Below are 18,199 nucleotides of genomic sequence, written 5' to 3'. Positions count from 1 at the left end.
AGAGAGAGAGAGACAGAGAGAGAGAGAAGAGGAGTAGAGGTTGGTCATGAATGTATGGAGAGAGAGGGGGAGGGCAATGGGAAGAGAAGGGGAACAGGAACAAGAGAGAGCAAGAGCAAGAGTAATAGGGCTAGAGAGGGGCACAGTGTGTTGGGAGGAAGCAGCCCCTTTTATGGTAAGTCAGGCACACCTGACTGTTGCCAGGTAACTGGGGGGCAGAGCCTAGACTAAATGCAATAGCAGTGGCTCAATAGGGGGAGCCCACTTCTCCTCCATAACAGGATGTTGGTAGACCCCATGTTGTGTAGGTAGGTACACCAGCCATGAATTCAAGAGTTCAGCAGGCATGCCAGGCCCATAAGTCATTATTCTTTCCCACTCTCCCTACCTTCAGCTTCCCTCCAGCTCTTACATTCTTTCTGTCTCTTCTTCTGTGATATTCAATGAGCCTTGGAGGGAGGGTATAGACGTTCCATTTTTGGCTGAGCATTCAACAATTATTAGAAGCACTATGCTCACTTACGCATCTCTGCAGTTACCACCGACTACTAAAGAAAAAATAGTCTCTGACCAAAGATGATAGCATCAGCAATATAAATAATAAACACAGCAATGTAGAAGATAACTTGGCTGACACACCATGTTCATTTAGCAAAAAAAAAAAAAAAAAAAAAAAAAAAAAAAAATTAACAGCAGTAGTTTTCCCATGGTAGCCTGTGATCTCCTCAGCCATGGTATTATTCTGAATGTCTTCTTACGCAGCAGGCCTCAATACAATCAGAAAGAGGTTGATCACCCCAGAGCAGATATGTCACTACTGCACCAGAAGGAACATCTTGCCTAGCCAGATGGTAGTGTTTCATGATGGCTTTACAGCTGGCTAAGATTGCTGATGATATTTTTTTTTTCTAAAAAAATGACATTTAAACTTATATTGTGTACAACAGTGGGATTCAGTGTAATGTGTCTCCAGATGCACACAGCATGCACCGTACAAATGGAAGGGAACTTTCCCACCTCTAACACCTCTCCCAACGCCCCCTCCCCCCCGCAAACATGACTCTATTTCTAAGTCACCATTCTTTAGTGTTTATGATGGGGGGAAGAAAGGAAAGCGAGGAAGGAAGAAGGGATGAAAAGAGAGAGTGGGAGAGAGAAAAGGAGAGGGAAGAGGGAGGAAAGGGAGAGAGAATTTGTCTAGTTTTATTTATTATAATGATGTCTTGATCTATCTATTTTCTCAAAATAAGAATGACAGTATTTTTGTCTTTGTGGCCACATGAGGCTCCACTGTGCCCAGGCCACGCCCCCCACACACCTGCACACACACACAAGCACACACACGCACACACACACACACATACACACACACACACACCTGTTTGACATAGCCCTTTCATTCCCTTTGGTTATACACCTACAACTGGAATAGCTGGGTCAGACAGGAAATCCGATTTGAGTTTTCTGGGTTACTTTTATGTTCTTCACAGTGGCTGCACTAATTAGCATTCTCACCAACAGAGAAGACTTTTCTTTTTTTTTTCTCCACATCCAAACCAGAAATTTTCTTTACTATTTTGTTTTAACTGAAGTGAGATGACCTATCAATTTTGCTTTAATTTGAATGTCTTTCATGTTAACAATTCAGTGCACGTGTTCACTTTTTTTCCTGTTACATTTCTTCTTTTGAGAAATATCTATTCAGGTCATTTGCCCATCATTTTGTTTGCTTGTTTTGATTCATGTGGATAGGTGAGGCTGGCCTGGATTCCCGATCCTCCTGCCTCCACCTCCTAGTGCTGGGATTATAAATGTGCACCACTATACCTGGCTAATATGATCCTTAAAAAAGATATTATTTTAAAATGTTCTTTATCTCTTTATATCTTCTGGATATCAGCTATTGTGTGCATGGTTGGCGACTGTTTTCTCCCGTTGTGTCGGCAGTCTGCTCACTCTGGTGATGGCTGCCTTTGGTGTGAAGATGTGAACATTTTTAAAAACACATTTGTTTTTTAAACTTTTCATATAAGTTTATTTTGCATGTTAGGGATTCCTCTTCCGTGTTCTCCTCTATACCTTCTTTTTTCTTCTTGCTAGTCCACTTTGTCGCCCAGACAATTTCACTTGTGTTTTCCTGCGAAATCCTTTAAGCTTAGTGTAACTCCCCTTGCAAGTTTTGCTTCTGTTTTCCATGCTGCTAGAGTCAGAAGTGTTTCTGCTATGCTTCTCCCCCAACCTGGGGTTTCTAGTCTTGTATTTAGGTACTTTGCCCATTGGCATTGATCTTTCTGCACGCTGAGAGACAAGTACAGTCTTCTGATGTGGATACACCGTTTCTTCAGTGCTGGCTGAAGAAGAGGCTGTGTATTTTCCAGTGTGTGTCTTGGTGCTTGTGTCCAGAGTTAGATTTAGTTTACTGTACTTCTTCAATGTGTCTTAAAATTAGGACACCTCCAGCTTTGCTCATTTTACTCATGGTTGCTTGGCTGTTTGCAGTCTTGAGTGCTTCCATATAAAATTTCAGGTTTTGTTTGTTTGTTTGTTTGTTTGTTTGTTTTTAGTTCCATGAAGTACATCATCAGTATTCTAATGGGGATTACATTGGATTTTTGTATCTCTTTGGATAATATAAACATCTTAACAATAACCATTTAATTCATGAACATGGGAAGTCTTTCTCTTTACTGTAAGTATTCTACAGCTTATTTCATTAGTGATTTAGAATTTTCACCAACAGATCTTATTTTCTCATTAAACCTATTCCTACGTATTTTAAATAACTCTTGGGATTGCTCTTAGGATTTCTTGTCAAAATTGTTAAAATCTTGATATTGGTATGTAGAAAATGGCTTAGTTTTTGTATGTAACCTTGTGCCTCAAAGCTTTAATTCACTTTTCTGTTCTAACTGCGTTTGGCTGGAGACTTCAGTCCTTTCTCATCACGTGGTCTGCAAACAGGGATGATGATGGTTCCCTAGTTTATCGTGTGCCCTTTATTTCTTTTGCCTTGCCCAGTTGTTTTCTTGCTAAAGTTTCTAGTTCTATATTTAGTAACAGTGTTGGCAGTAGATTCTTTCTTTGCTCTTAGTATCAGGGACATACTTTAAGATTTCCATGTGTGATCTGATATCAGCGGTGGCACGCTTTGATTATGTTGGGGTATAGCACTTCCCTACCTCATTTGTTCAGTGCTTTTCTCACGGGCATGTATTGAATTTTACAAAAGAACTTTCTCCACATTTAGTGAGATATAATTTTTCTTGTATTCTGTTAATGTGGTTGTTTATATTTGCTACCCTTCCATTTCTGAAAAATAGATTCTACAGGGTGTGATAGTTTTGCTTGGGAACATTTTCTCTCAGCATGAGGAACACAACACTCATGCTCTCCTGGTGTGGAAGGTTTCTCCCAAGCAATCTGTGTGCATTCTCTAACCAGAAGTGCCTTAAATAGGACTCTGAGGTTTTATTTTGCAGATTTAATAAATCTTTCATTTTTTTGGAACTTGACCTGATGGTGATTAAACATTGCAAAAGATCTTCCCACATGGGTGCTTGTCTGGTAGTGGTCTTCCAAAGACCTTGAGTGGTCTCTTCAGCTCCCACTTTTTGTCTTTGTATGAATGCAGTATTTCAAAAGGCCTATCTTCACATTCATGCATTCTTCCTTCAGTTTGATCTGGATTGCTACTGAGTTTTTCCACTGTATGTTTTGACTAATAGGGCTTGTTTCTGAGATTTCAATTTGTTCTTTTACAGAATTTTTATTCTTTTGCTGCCATTCTCCCTCACATCTAGAATTGTCTCCTTAGTTTCCTTTAATGGTTTGCTTATCTGTGTTCTCTTAGCTCTCAATATTTTTTTTTTGTTTAGAATCATTTTTATAAAATTCTTTATCAGGCACTTCAGCCATTTTTATCCCTTTGTGACCTGATTCTTGAGCTGCATTTGCTTTGGGGACATCTGGTCTCTTTTTCTTGTTTTCTTATATTTCTTCTCTTCCTGTATTGAGATCTGCTCATCTGATGGATAAGAAATTTCTACCAGGTTCTGAGGTTGTCTGTTTAGTTAAAGGGCCTTTTCCTGTAGCTGACTCTTGAGGGTAGGCATTGCTTTGATATCTAACATTGGCTTTATTTTTAGCTGGGTACCCACCAGAATACAACCTCATTTTAGCTTCTTTGGACTTTGATTAATGAGGCTGGATATAATGACTATCATGTTGAAGACAGACAGACTTCTATCTCTGCAGATCACACAAGGACAGTACTCTAGAAGTTCAGTCAAGTGTGGTGCTGACAGCAGTGGCTGTGGGAATTCAAAGTACAGCTTCTCATGAGGAATAGTAAGTAGCAGTGAGAATCGTGGTAATCTCTCTGTGGCACACTTAGGTTCTGATAACTGTGTGTGCTCAGACAAAATGCTCTCTCTCTCTCTCTCTCTCTCTCTCTCTCTCTCTGTGTGTGTGTGTGTGTGTGTGTGTGTGTGAGAGAGAGAGAGAGAGAGAGAGAGAGAGAGAGAGAGAGAGAGAGAGTATTACAGCAGCAAAGTTGCCACATTCTGTCTGTATGTGACCTTAGTTAGAGTGGACAAGGTTTTGGGGAAGATGAGAGCCTAAGCCATTGATGTTTCTACCATCTCACTATTTTCCTGTGGGTGTAGCAGAGACAGAGGTGTGCTGTTCCTCCCTGCTCTCAACTTCTGGCATTTGAGTGTGATAGGGACTATGGGAACTGCATGGGTAGCTGACTGCCTTCAGTCCAGATACCAGAGTCACACAGAGCTGGCTCTACCACTGCGATGATCAGAGGGCAAACATTCTGATTGTGAGTCCTCAAGGCAGTGGCCTCTGTTCCTTTGTGTGATGATACCTATCATCCACCATGTTGCCACCCAGCAAGTTTAGGTCACAGTCACATTGCTGGTTTAAGGTGCATTGTCAAAGCTTCCCCTAACCCAGTGTATGGAATATCTGTGGAGTTGCAGAGACAGGAACATGCTGGGCAAACTCAGACAACAGCTCACTCCTCAAGATGGTTCCTACCTACAGCATCCTGTGGAGTCGCTGGGAGACGGTGTGAGTCCTTTTCCCAAAGCTAGGCTTTCTTTTAGATTTCAGTTTGTTTATTTAAGTAATCCTAAAGCCTGTGTGGATTATGAAACTTCTTTAGTCGCTAGGATTCCTACGATTACCCCAGCAAAGTGGACATTCTGCTTTCCCTGACTGTGGAGTGACAGAAAGTGGGATATTTTCTCTCTATTCTTAGGCTGTCTCTGAATCCTACACAATTCTAGTTTCTCATACTGGCTTTCAGTGTTCCAGGGTCTCTCACTTCACAACATAGCTATCTATCTGTCACTATGTGCTTTCTTTTGGAATATGCTTTAAATAGCCCCCATACCACACAGCTGTCATTCAAATCATAAAAATACTTAAAAAATTGTTAGTTCTAAATTGATATTGTGATTGTAAATGAAAGAGGTAGAGATAAGCTTTTAACTTCTTTCTAAAAACAGATGAGATAAGAAATCTGTAATTCTGAAAAGCTAAGGCAAATATTCAGCACCATGTGTTATTTATCTTCTGTTTCAAAAAAGCAATTTCTACAGCATAATGAGCTGATCTGTTTTAAAAATAATCCCCATGTTTGTCATTGTTGTAAGTTCTAATCACAGGAAGTGATGACAAAGGATAGTTACCTAAAAACATGACAGTTTATCAGCTAAAACACAAACACTGAATATTTTCATAAATAAAAGGCCAAAACTAACAAATAAATCCCTTCCTTCCAAATGTGCAATAGCATGGTCTGGGAACAGATTGTTTTATTTCAGTGAGAATACCTTCTTTGCTCCTTCCTTAAAGGACAGGTCCTGGGTGTTCTCTCTGTGTGTCTCTCTGTCTCTCTCTGTCTGTCTCTGTCTCTCTCTCAGGTGTCATCACCCTTTTACTCAGCTGTTGTCGCCACTTTTTGCCTTGTCAGCCCCCACTGCTTTCCTCTGCTATTATCTCCCCCTTTCATCCCACTGTCTCCAAGTAGCTGCTTCTGTGTCCTTCTAGGCAATGTGGATCCACATGCTGATTAGTAAAGGGGGGGGGGAGCCAAATGTTAGCCAGAGGCCATGACGATTTTAAATACAGTAGATGGAGAATTCGGCTACAGATAAATCCAGGAAGTATGCCCAGATACAAATGACGCAGAGAGAAATGTTTCTACGATGAACTGATAACAGAGATGTCAAAACCTAAGGGATTATAGGACTCCCACAATTCCTTAAATCTCCCCCTTCTGATTCTGTTTACAGGTTTTTAAATCTGTAATTGGTGATCTATTTCCCTTTCCACCTTCAGCTCAGCACCACGGAGGCTGGACAGTCAGTCACCGGTCCTGTGATGATGAAGAGACACAGGACTGGTGCTCCTGTCCTGGCATGATGCACTTCCTAAGCATTTTACTAAGTACTGTGGTCATAATTTAAGTAGTTCCCTAAACACATGTGATATTATTCTTTTTTTTTTTTTTTTTTTTTTTTTTTTTTTTTTTTTTTTTTTTTGGTTTTTCGAGACAGGGTAGCCCCGGCTGTCCTGGAACTCACTTTGTAGACCAGGCTGGCCTCGAACTCAGAAATCCACCTGCCTCTGCCTCCCGAGTGCTGGGATTAAAGGCATGCGCCACCACGCCCGGCTCGTGATATTATTCTTACAGAAAGCTTTGAACCGACTCTCTATTAACTGCTGCGAATAACTACAGATATTCAGCCAGTACTTTTGTGACTATGACAAATATTGTTATGAGATATCTTATACAGCAAAAATAGCCATCAGTTTTTGACAATTGTTAAAACATATTTGTTTTCTTAAGCACCACAGACACTAGTACAAGAGGGGATGGTATGGCAGGTATCTGGCTAGGAGGAGGCCAAGGATGAGGTGAATTATCCTACAGTAAGTAGGCAATTCTTCTCTCTTCCAATACAAAAAAAGACGTTTGACTGTGACAGTGATAACAATTTTAATTGTTATCTTGATACAATCAGTAGTCACTTGGGAAAAGAATCTCAACAAAGGGTTGTCTCCATTGGGTTGGATTATAGATACCTTTGAGGGGGATTGACTTTATTGTCTTCATCAACAGAGGAAGACACAGCCTGAAAATGGGTAGTACTACTCCTTAGTTTAGTGCCCCAGCTTATAGAAGAGTAGAGAAATCTACCTGAGCTCTCAGCATGTGTGCACTCGACTCTCTGTTGTTGACTGTGGATGTGATATGAGTAGCTGCTTCAAGTCTTTGATGCCTTGGCTTCCTCACAATAGCAGTCAAGAACCCGGGATTGGGAGCTTTGCTAAGGTGCTTTGAGTCAAGGTATTTTATAATAGTAACAGAAATGAAACCATATCATTCTAGTTGTGCTACTCAAGCATTGGCTTAACAAGTCAGCCATGTTGGGGGTGAGAAATATTGGTTTATATCAGTTGAGCTTGCTGTAGTTGTGTGATTTTTGTACTGGTTAACCTGCAAAGTGCCAGAGAAAATAGTTCTCTGCTCAATTAGTCTTATTTGAGCCCAATCTGTAAACCCTCTTGCTGGGTAGAGTCCTTAGAAAAGGAGTCTCATATAACTTTATATCTTTTCTTCTAAAAACTGGGAAGCCTATAGAATTCTGGGTAAGGAGTCTGGTCTGGTTCATAATAGTCTAGACTAGTGGGGATAATATTCAAAGGAGAATATTCATCTCTTGCACAGAGAAGAGTAACCAAAATCTATACTCACCCCCATGACTTCCAGAGTGTTGAGCAGAGATTGTACCCTAGCACAGCCAACTAGTTCCCAGTTTTGACACCAGTCTTCCCCCTGCAGTCTTGACCAATATTCATGGTCTAGAAACTGTACACATTTCCAGTAGGGAGATCCAAATATTTTAGCCTCATGAGATCAAGATCTATTAGATTATTTTTATTTCTTTCAAAACCTCTAATATCTACCCTGATCCTGTCTTTCTGATCTCTTCAAGTTTCCTGTCACTGAGTTACAGAATCATCCCTATCTGTTTATAAGCATCGCTCTTGACATTTTTCTTTTATGGTGTAGATTCATGGCTCAGAAACAAAGTTAGATGCCATGACACAGTGATCTCATTTTAGGCTTCTTGGGTAAGTTAGTTTTCTGCAGCCAGCACATGAAACTAGCCTTGTTTCCTGACTACCCTGCTCACCAGTATTGTCCCTTTATTGGTGGTTCTGTTTTTCTATCAAATCAGTATCAATTCTAGACAATTCTTAATGACTGACAACATCCTCCTTCCACTGAGATTTGCGAATATATTGGTATAAACACCTTATTTCATTTTCCCCATTAATTTTTCTCTGTAGCATATATCTTCTAAAAAACACAATTTAGTTATTGATGTTGTTTGTTGGCCTTTCCAAATTAGACTAGAAAATCAACTAAAGCAAATTTTATTCAGCTTTGTTGACAAAAGTGACTGCCCTCAACACTATCACAATCTAGCATAAAGTATATTCTCAATAAATTATTGTCTGTAGGTTCTCAATAAATTATTAGCTGAAAGTTGAGTGAAATGACTGATCCCCCCATGTTTAAATGATAAATAATGTAAGTAGAAATAAAATGATGAAATGAAATCTCTTTCCAGAACAAGTACACTTAAATTACTTTTAAAATTAAGACCAATTTTCATGTTCTCAAAAGGCTGAAATTAAGCTTGTCTCTGAGTATCAATCCTTACAATCATAAAATACGATGACCTTTGAAAGTGCATTTAAAATATTCATGCTTCATTCAGATCACAGATAATTTATTAACTAGTGTTACATTCATTAACTGTTTACCATGGCATTTTGCATTCTGTCCAGTGTTCTAAACCCTTGGACTTGACCTAAATTGCAAAAAAACCTTGCTTAGTATTTAATTACATTTTGATTAGAAGTAATAATAGAGCAGCTCTGTGGTCACCAATGAAAAGCCCGTGATAACTGGCTTCTGAATGGTAGGCTGTTTTAGGTGCTAACACAGAGTCAACTGTTGGCATGTGTGCAGTACTTTTTCTAGTAACTCCACAGAAAAGCTATTCAGGAAAAGAAAGTTAATTTAGTCTTCTTTCTATAAGGTAGCCCCAAGCCCTGCTAATTCTACTTTCTACTAATTGCTTCTCAGTACTGAGCCAAAAAGTAAGCATTTAAGAACTGATTTTTACAATAGTTCAGGGAAACCCCCTGAAGTATGTTTATCTCCTTATATTTTGGGGGGAGTGTATGGCTTCCTTACTTAAGTCTTCACTGCTGGAAAGGATACCAGGGTTTCATCTCTCTTGACAGCCTAAGGCTGTAGATTATTTTCCTGTAACTTGATGGAGTGAGAAGGAAAAGGCATGGAGATCAGAAAATTAGAGATGCCACACATCTTTGTTTTAAATACACTTAAATCTTTAATCCTTTTCTGTTTTAAAATTTTTTTTGATTTTTAATATTTTTATTACATATTTTCCTCAATTACATTTCCAATGCTATCCCAAAAGTCCCCCATAGCGCCCCCCACTTCCCTACCCACCCATTCCCATTCTTTTGGCCCTGGCATTCCCCTATATTGGGGCATATAAAGTTTGCAAGTCCAATGGGCCTCTCTTTCCATTGATGGCTGACTAGGCCATCTTTCGATACATATGCAGCTAGAGACAAGAGCTCCGGGGTTCTGGTTAGTACATCATGTTGTTCCATCTGTTTTTAAAATTAAACATTTCACAATTAAATGAATTGAGATTACCTAAAAGTAGCTATCAAAACAATTCACTTATAATCTTACATTCTGAAGTTACAATGATCAACTTTCAATTTAATCCATTATTTTTTGTTTATTTTTGCAATTATAATCATATCTTCTTTTTCTGCCCTCCATCCTTCCCATGTACCTTCCTTGCTCTCTTTTAGAGGATGGTCTCTTTTTCACTAATTGTCATTCGTTCTCACTTAAAGGGCACATAAACATGACATAGGTGTGTATATCATATCTTTTAAAATTTGAGACAGGGTCTTACTATGTAGCCCAGGCTGGACTTGAACTCTCATCCCACCGCATCCTCACCTGCACTCCTCCCTCAGTGCTAGAATCTCAGGTGTTTGCTCTCCTACAATGAGCAGAGTTCTACATTTAGAAATAGAAAATATTCTAATGTTCATTTATATTCTTTTAATATTCATTATATCATGAGTAGTTTCCCTTCATTAAACATGTTTAATGGCATTTTGAGGTTATAATGGAAGCTATAGCATTGTTGCATTTTTTTTTAATAAAGACCTATTTTTTAATTATGTGTATGTGTGTGGGTGTGTGAATGTGAGTGCAGATGCGTGTGAAAGCCAAAGGCATTGGATCTCCCTTGAGCTGGAGTGAGAAGTCATTGTGAACCACCTGACTGACTGCTGTAAACCACACTTGGGTCCTCTGCAAGATCAGTGCTTCCTCTTAGCTGGAGAGCCATCTTCCCAGCCCCACAGATATCACCTGAATATTTTAATTTATATTATAGAAAATTCACTTAATCCATACAGATAGTCTACATCGCTTCCTTCTTAGGATACATGTTTTGACATGGAATATGGGGTTTGAAAAGAGATCTGTTTCTAAGGCACTGAAGAAAAGATGTCTCCACATATTCCTGTTCAATAGAATGCTGCTATTCCTAATATTCCTGTTATGAAGCATATTTCCGTAAAATAATTTGTTAAACCATTGGCTTTTTTGTAACACAAAGCTGATTGTATTTGCTAGAGAATACTATTTAAAATGGCTTAAAAAAACCCAGTTAGATAAGCTGCAAGGGGAAATCATGCCATTTAGGTTTAATTAGAATAGTCATTTAAAACAGTTGTCATTTCCCAATGCCAATTGCCGACTATGTATTTTGGTGACTGCTAGGTTATAAAAAAGACTATTAAGCTCTGTACAGTAACATTTCTAATAGAGTTTGGTAACTGCCTTATTTTATTTTAATTTTTGTCAAAGGAAATATTTCCATGTAAACCTTTTTTTTTTAATTTCAATGAATACATATTCTCTCTTTTACAAACAAAATAATCTAGATACTCAGAAAGTAACCTTGTCTGGATTAGGAGACCTCTTTACCCCCCTTTTCCTTACACCACTGTATAAAAAGTGAGAATAGACTTCCACATCTCCCTTTTCCAAAACCTTACTTGTGTGCCTTAAAGCTCTTGAACCAAACTGGATTGCTAATCAGAGTCACTAAAAAGAGGAGGAAAATGAAGATGTAAGAATCAGCCTTTGTAAAACTAGTTTTAGGAAAACATTTTAATTAACAAAATTTATTTCTGCTCTTCATTTATCTAAAACAAAACAAAAAAGTAAAACCAAAAACCAAACGTCCCCAAAACTAAAAAGCCAAAAGCCAACCCCTCCCCCAAACAACAACAATAAAAACAAAAACAAAATTAAAAAAAAAAACTTCCCAAGCCCTACATTTGTTCAAAGTCTATGTTTGAGGCCTGTTGCCTGCAATATGCTGTTCACATAAAGTCTCCACTCTGCAAGGATCAGAAATTATTAGGAGCAACCGACTGAAGCTACAATGCCAGTATGTAAGGTGCCTATAAAAGATTAAAGGACAGGTTCAATGGGGGTCTGGAAGACCTGTTTGGATGGGTTTAAACAGGTAATGATTAAGCAGGTCCTGAAGGCTGTGCCCAGATGCTATGGTAAAAGGCTACTCTAGACAGTAGGAAGACAGCACGAACAGGAATTGAGATGGGAATCCTATAGTCTCTCTCAGGGCCACTAAAGCAATTTATCATGGGACATGAGACTGGAAACAGAAGAGGGCTCAGATCACTATGGGCTCTGAGGCTATGCAGAGAACATGACGAAATGGTTCAGAGTGATGGCCCATCGTGCAGGGTAGCTTGGAATGTAAGAGTGAGCACTTGAGTTTGATTCCCCAGAACCCATGTAAGAAACTGGGTGTGGCCGCCTGTACCTGTAACCCCAGTGCTGTAGTGAGAAGATGGAGACAAGAGGATCACTGGGACTTTCAGGCTGTCAGCCCGGCTCCAGGTTCCGAGCAACCCAGTCACAAGGGAGTACAATGGAGAGTCGTAGAGCATCACATTCTACATCCTTCTTCAGGTACCATACATGCATAGGCATATGGATACATTCATGAATGTATATACACCACACACACACACACACACACACACACACACACCAATGACTGAAAGATCTTATTTTTGTAGAGTTGAGGCTGAATACAATTGAGTTTCTGAGTTTCGAGGTAACATGTGGAGAAATTTCTAATAGGGATAAAAGAATTTTAATTGCCTAAGTGAGTGGTTTCCAAATTTCACACTGACCACAAGGCTAAATCTTCAAAGTACAGTGTGGGTTCCATAGATCTGCATTGCTGACAAGTTCCCAGATGGTAAGAGTCTTTCAGATTTTCTAGTTGAGCAACTGGGCAGATCCTTGTGTCATAAAACAAGGAGTATATGGAGTGAATCCTCTTGTGATAACTGTAATCACTGCTTTTTATTGCTGTTTCTAATTTATCAAGCTTTACATATTACCTACTGGCTATATTATCATGTTGAACTCATGCTGATTTATTTGAATATCTCTGCCTTATGCTTTTAGCATCCAGATTTCTACTATCTTATGATAAGCTTGTCGGCTTCAAAGGAAACTCCAATTCCCCAGACTCCAAAAGGCAGTTCAAATATCCAGAACTGAGCTCAAGCTCCACTCTAAGAGGATTTCTGGAGGTTAGATAAAAACCAAAAGGCCTCGGGAACTTGTGAGACCGGTTCCTATGTGCCAAAAGGAGTCATTTCTCTTACTTCTGCCTGAAGGGACACATGAGTCTTCATTGTCATATGCTTGTGGTTTCATAGCAAAGCTCCTTCCAGTGCTGGCCTCCAAGCTCCCTCATGATCATAAGTACTTGATATACATTCCAAAGTCCCCATGCCAGTCCTCAGATCCTTCCTTCATCCCAACTACTCACACTCCTCATAACCCCATTGTTCTCACTTTGTGTTTTTTATTCTCTATCCCCTGCTCTTCTCCCCTCTCAAAGATAACCCTGGCCATGTCCTGTCTTCTGGCCATGTCAAGTCAACTTCTTTCTCTCTGTGCTCTGTACTCTTCCAGATGTCTCCAGCTATTCTCTGTTTCATATCTACAGTAAGCCCCCTCCTCTTAACTATACCATGAAATGGTCATATTGGTAGCTTCTTCAACATTTTTCTCATTTCATACAAAAACCAAATGGAAAACTGATATCATCACTTGATAGTGGGAACTTGATCTTCCATTGATCTTGAAACCATGCCTTAGCTCAATGTTCTGTCTCAAGTGATAATTTCATGGACCACAGCATGCTTCCTGGAGGGTTCACCTTGAGAGATTGGGATCCCTTGTCACCTCTCCATTTGCACTTATATAAAACTACAAGGTCCTACATAAGGGATAAACAATAGTTAAAATTTCTGTTCTTTGGACCATGCTCCCAGGTAGGGTGAATCACAGATAGATATGGCTTCTCTCTGCAAAGAAACAGTAACAGTGACTTGTAAATATGTTTATAGTTAATTTTAGTGGAGAGGGTGGAGGAAACCTCTCTCAGAGGCAAAGGGGATAGGGTGAAGAACTCTGGAAGGGGGATTGGGAGGGGGGGGCAACATTTGGGATGTAAATAAATAAAATAATTAATTAAAATGTTTTTCATTGAATAACTTGTTTAATTGCATGCATAGGGAACAGATCAAATGGAGGAATCCACACAATCTTGAATAAAATTATAAATAAATTATAATATATTATATAAATTATCAAATATATTATATATTTGAATAGAATATTCTGTATTCTAGTAATTTATACACTTCATGCAATATTGGGTAGATTAAATGGAGTAATGTGATGAACTATCTATCTAGTTCAGTGTTGAGTGGGATAAATACTCTTTTTTCTCCTCCTTTCTCATGATTTGGTAGCTGGTCATTTAGGTGGAAACGGTCTAACTTTGGACATGTTTGAAAGGAACCATTGTTTGAAACTGTTGTCTTGGACAGTAGTAACATCATATTGATCAAGCTATATCCAAGTGAGCCAACTAAAATCCTCTGAAGTCTAGAAAAACTTTAATTTTACAGACTTTCATTCATTCCTAAGAGTGTTTAAGCATTTAATTTTAATTTGATGTATTCCCATAACATTTTCTTAGGCTTTCTGCTCTAGTACCTTCTTCATTCCTAGTCCAATCAGAGATGTTATTCTATATTAGACTTTGATAAGGTCATTTGTTTATAACTTGGGCCCTTTACTATAACAGGAAGAAAGGTATTAATTATTTATCAAAAGGTACGAGATCATGATATACCAGTTCCTTGTCTTCCAAATAGTACCATAGCTTGTTTTAATAACAGCTATGTTCAGAGTTTAGAGGTTTTATTGGGACTCCTATGAGGGTCTTGTCAGCACATTTACAAGGCTTTGTTACACTATTGACTTAATGATCGTTTATTGACTACTTACAATGAGGGCATTATGCAATATTTAAATTTCTACCTGAATTAATACACAAATTCCCTTTCTATAATCATTATCCATAGCATTCTAGGCATTTTTAGCAAGGACATAAAACATACCTTCATTATTCTTTATCATGAACAATAAACCAAACATTCCCTTTCCAAGTTTGAAAAGGCATTGTTTTCAAGAATCTGATGGATTTGATGGCTCATATTTTGTTAAATTTCCTGAATAACAAATCTACAAGTCAGGAGAACTTTGCCAGAAATTTTGATCATTTCATTTTACTGATGTTCCCATTTGTCCCCCAACCTTTACCTGACCCTTACCCTTTAGTATATGTCAGCACCCAAGCAGTATTAAAACATATACCCAGGGAAAATCTCAGAGAAATGATGAGCAGGAAAAAATTGGCTGAGATCATTCTGCATAACAATATAGTAAATACCACCTTACCTCAAGGATCAAATATTTGACTCTGTAGAAAATTTTAATAAATCACATCTTACTTCAAGGATCAAATATTTGACATGGCACCAGGATTAGGCTTACCTTTACCCTTAGCGGCAAATTCCCAAACATCCCTTGCTTTTAGTGCTGGCTCTGCTATATCTTGGCTTATTTGCTCAAGCATATCTTTGGGAGCACAGCTCCTTGCAACTCACCGATGAACCTGATGATCCTTCGGAGTAAGGGGCTCAGGTAGCAGCAGTCCCCTGTCAGGATCATTTTCTCCTCAGCAATCAGGGACTCCCTTGTTGACTTTATGAAATACATGGATATTTCACCAATGAAAATCTGGGGAAGGAAATGTTGAAGATGTGTCAAGCAGGAGAACTTTTTGATTCAAGATAGAGCAGAGGTATACAAAATACCTTCTAAGAAATTACAGTCCTTTTAAAAGGTATGTTGGTTGGGGAGATGGTGAGTGAGTTTCTTGTATTTAGTTCTTCAAAATAATCAGAGAAATCAATGTTTGACCATTTATGGTACATCTCAGGGCAAAATATTAAACTCTAAGGTCATAAAATACAAATTGAAGTAATAGCATCTGGTGGAGTTTATGATAAAGCTTGTGGTAGAATTCATTTTTAACTCATGTTGGAAGTCACAATGATGAAGAATGACTCTGATAGCTAATGGTCTGAGAAAGCACACCTTTACATCTCAGAATACATTATTATTTGCATGTTAAAGCTTAATATTTTTGCCTGAGGTGTGTTTCTCCTACACTGAAGTGGTTTGGATGTGACTTCTTTATTACAATATCCATCTCTTGATTCTTAAACTGATATCCCTTACATCATTATATCCTTACACGGATTGTAAACTCTTTGAGCTCAGCATCTACACTGACATTTAAAAATTATCCCAACAACACTAATCATAATAGACTGATGTTTAAAATACAGAATCAGCATGGACAAGTGTTAATAATCCCTGGCACTGCTGCACCTGAAGATGGAAGTTATCAACAAGGAGCAAAGGTTAACAATACTATCATCCTTTAAATACTAAGTGTCTGGCACTTCAGCATGGCGACATGCCCAGAAGATCTAGGTATAAATACAGGTTCCTTCCTGGAGCGCCAAGAAGGTTCTCTAAAGCATACAAGTAGCACATGGGGAAACTGAATCCAGGTCAATAAGACTCAAACCCAACACTTCCCAATGTACTACATGTAGTTGTGATATTCCTAATTCTATTTCCAATTAATCATCAGAAGTTCAGGATTTAAAAACGCTTTTCTCTGCCTTCATATAATCTGTGCTTTTAGAAAAATTTTAGCAATGTTTTAAGAATCTCCATGTTTAGATTGTTTAATTTTTTGATGTATTTATTTGTATGAATGTTTTATCTGGATATGAATATATACTACAAGCTTGCCTAGTAACTGTGGAGGCCAAAAGATGGCATCAGATTCCCTGTTATTGGAGTTTGAGATGGCTGTGAGCCAATATGTTTATGCTGGTAATGAAATTCAGATCCTCTCCAAGAGCAGCAAGTGCTCTAAACCACTAAGCTATCTCTCTAGCTTCCCCCTACTTTGTACACTTGTAATCACAGAGTATCTGCAGGAAAATAGTATAAAAGAACATACGCAATAGTGTTTGGGTTTGGTGGCTGATTGTGGGATGGATCCCTAGGTGGGGTCTCATATGAAGCCATGCCAGTGCCTGGCAAACACAGAAGTAGATGCTCACAGTCAGCTATAGGATGGAACACAGGGCCCCCAATGGAGGAGCTAGAGAAAGTACCCAAGGAGCTGAAGGGGTCTGCAAGCCTATAAGTGGAACAACAATATGAACTAACCAGTACCTCCAGAGCTCATGTCTCAGCTGCATATGTAGCAGAAGATGGCCTAGTCGGCCATCATTGGGAAGAGAGGTCCCTTGGTCTTGAAAACTTTATATGCACAGTACAGGGGCACGCCAGGGCCAAGAAGTGGGAGTGGGTAGGTAGGGGAGCAGGGCGGGGGGAGAGGGAGGGTATTGGGAACTTTTGGGATAGCATTTGAAATGTAAATAAAGAAAATATCTAATAAAATAAAATAAATAAAAGCTTTATCTTTAAGTACTTTTAAAATAAAAGAACATACATGGTAACAGAAATTAAAATCTAAAATTTCAAAAGCATCTGTGTGCTGTTCCTCTTTAATAGTGGAGTCACTGACTGTCTTAGAAACTCCAAGACAGCTCTAGAATGTAGCACATGAGTCTATTTTCACTACTTCCCAAAATTTCATACTGTAATATCACAAGAACCTTTCAGTAGCTAGAGAATCATATACCTAGCCCATTTGTCTATTGATGTTTCCAGTCCTAATAAGAAATTCAAATATTTACTATTCTGTACAAGTGTAGTGGTTAAGAGGTAAAACCCTGAAGCCAGCTGGCCTTGGTAACCTTGGAAACACTATTTGACCTTTAAAATTTTTCTCTTTTATTTTCTGAGATTATAATATAATTATATAACTTCCTCAAATTTTCCATTCCCTTTCCTCCCTCCCAATTCTGATTCTCAAGTTGGGGGATGCTTTAGTGTACTCTGTATTCAGGTGCCAATTACTGTGCACAGACATCTGGGTACAGTCTGGAATTTTTAAATTGTCATTACTATGAAGTATTTTCTGACTCAAAATCTGGTAAAACATCGTTCTCCATCATCTCTGATTGGTTAATGAAGAGCTGACTCAGTCAATAGCTGGGCAGGAGAGAGGAGGCTGGACTGCTGGGCACAATGAGGGGGGGTCTCTGGTAGAGGCCAAAGAGAGGAGATTTGCCTTGAGCGATTCACCACAGGGCATTCATCATGAGCAGGGGAGGTGCCATGAGGACACAGAAGAAGAAGGAACCAAGATGAAACCAAGATGGCAGAAACAGGACAAGTGGTTGGAAAGTAGGCTGGGAAGTAGAACAGGCCAGCAGAGTAGGGTTAGAATAGCTTAGAACCAGCCCAACTTAGTGTCAGAAACACTAAGCTTGTAATAAATATACCAAGTCTCTGTGTCATTCATTTGGGAGATAAAAGGGATAATAAAATAGTTACCTGAATTACCTTACATTCCCCCCCCCACCTCTCTCTCTCTCTCTCTCTCTCTCTCTCTCTCTCTCTCTCTCTCTCTCTCTCTCT

General features: G+C 38.8%; 1 protein-coding gene across 1 annotated transcript in view; it reads right to left on the bottom strand.

Moving 5' to 3' along the window:
* Positions 1-18,199, bottom strand: part of Plppr1 (phospholipid phosphatase related 1) — a 259,977-nt gene that overhangs the window by 17,501 nt on the left and 224,277 nt on the right. Inside the window, exon 4 of the mRNA XM_021161276.2 lies at positions 15,232-15,364. Coding sequence (XP_021016935.1) covers positions 15,232-15,364 — 133 coding nt within the window. The remainder of the gene's footprint in view (positions 1-15,231; positions 15,365-18,199) is intronic.

The sequence above is a fragment of the Mus caroli genome, chromosome 4, assembly GCF_900094665.2.
Source record: "Mus caroli chromosome 4, CAROLI_EIJ_v1.1, whole genome shotgun sequence".
NCBI classification, from domain to species: Eukaryota; Metazoa; Chordata; class Mammalia; order Rodentia; family Muridae; genus Mus; species Mus caroli.
This window is presented reverse-complemented; position numbering and strand designations above follow the sequence as displayed.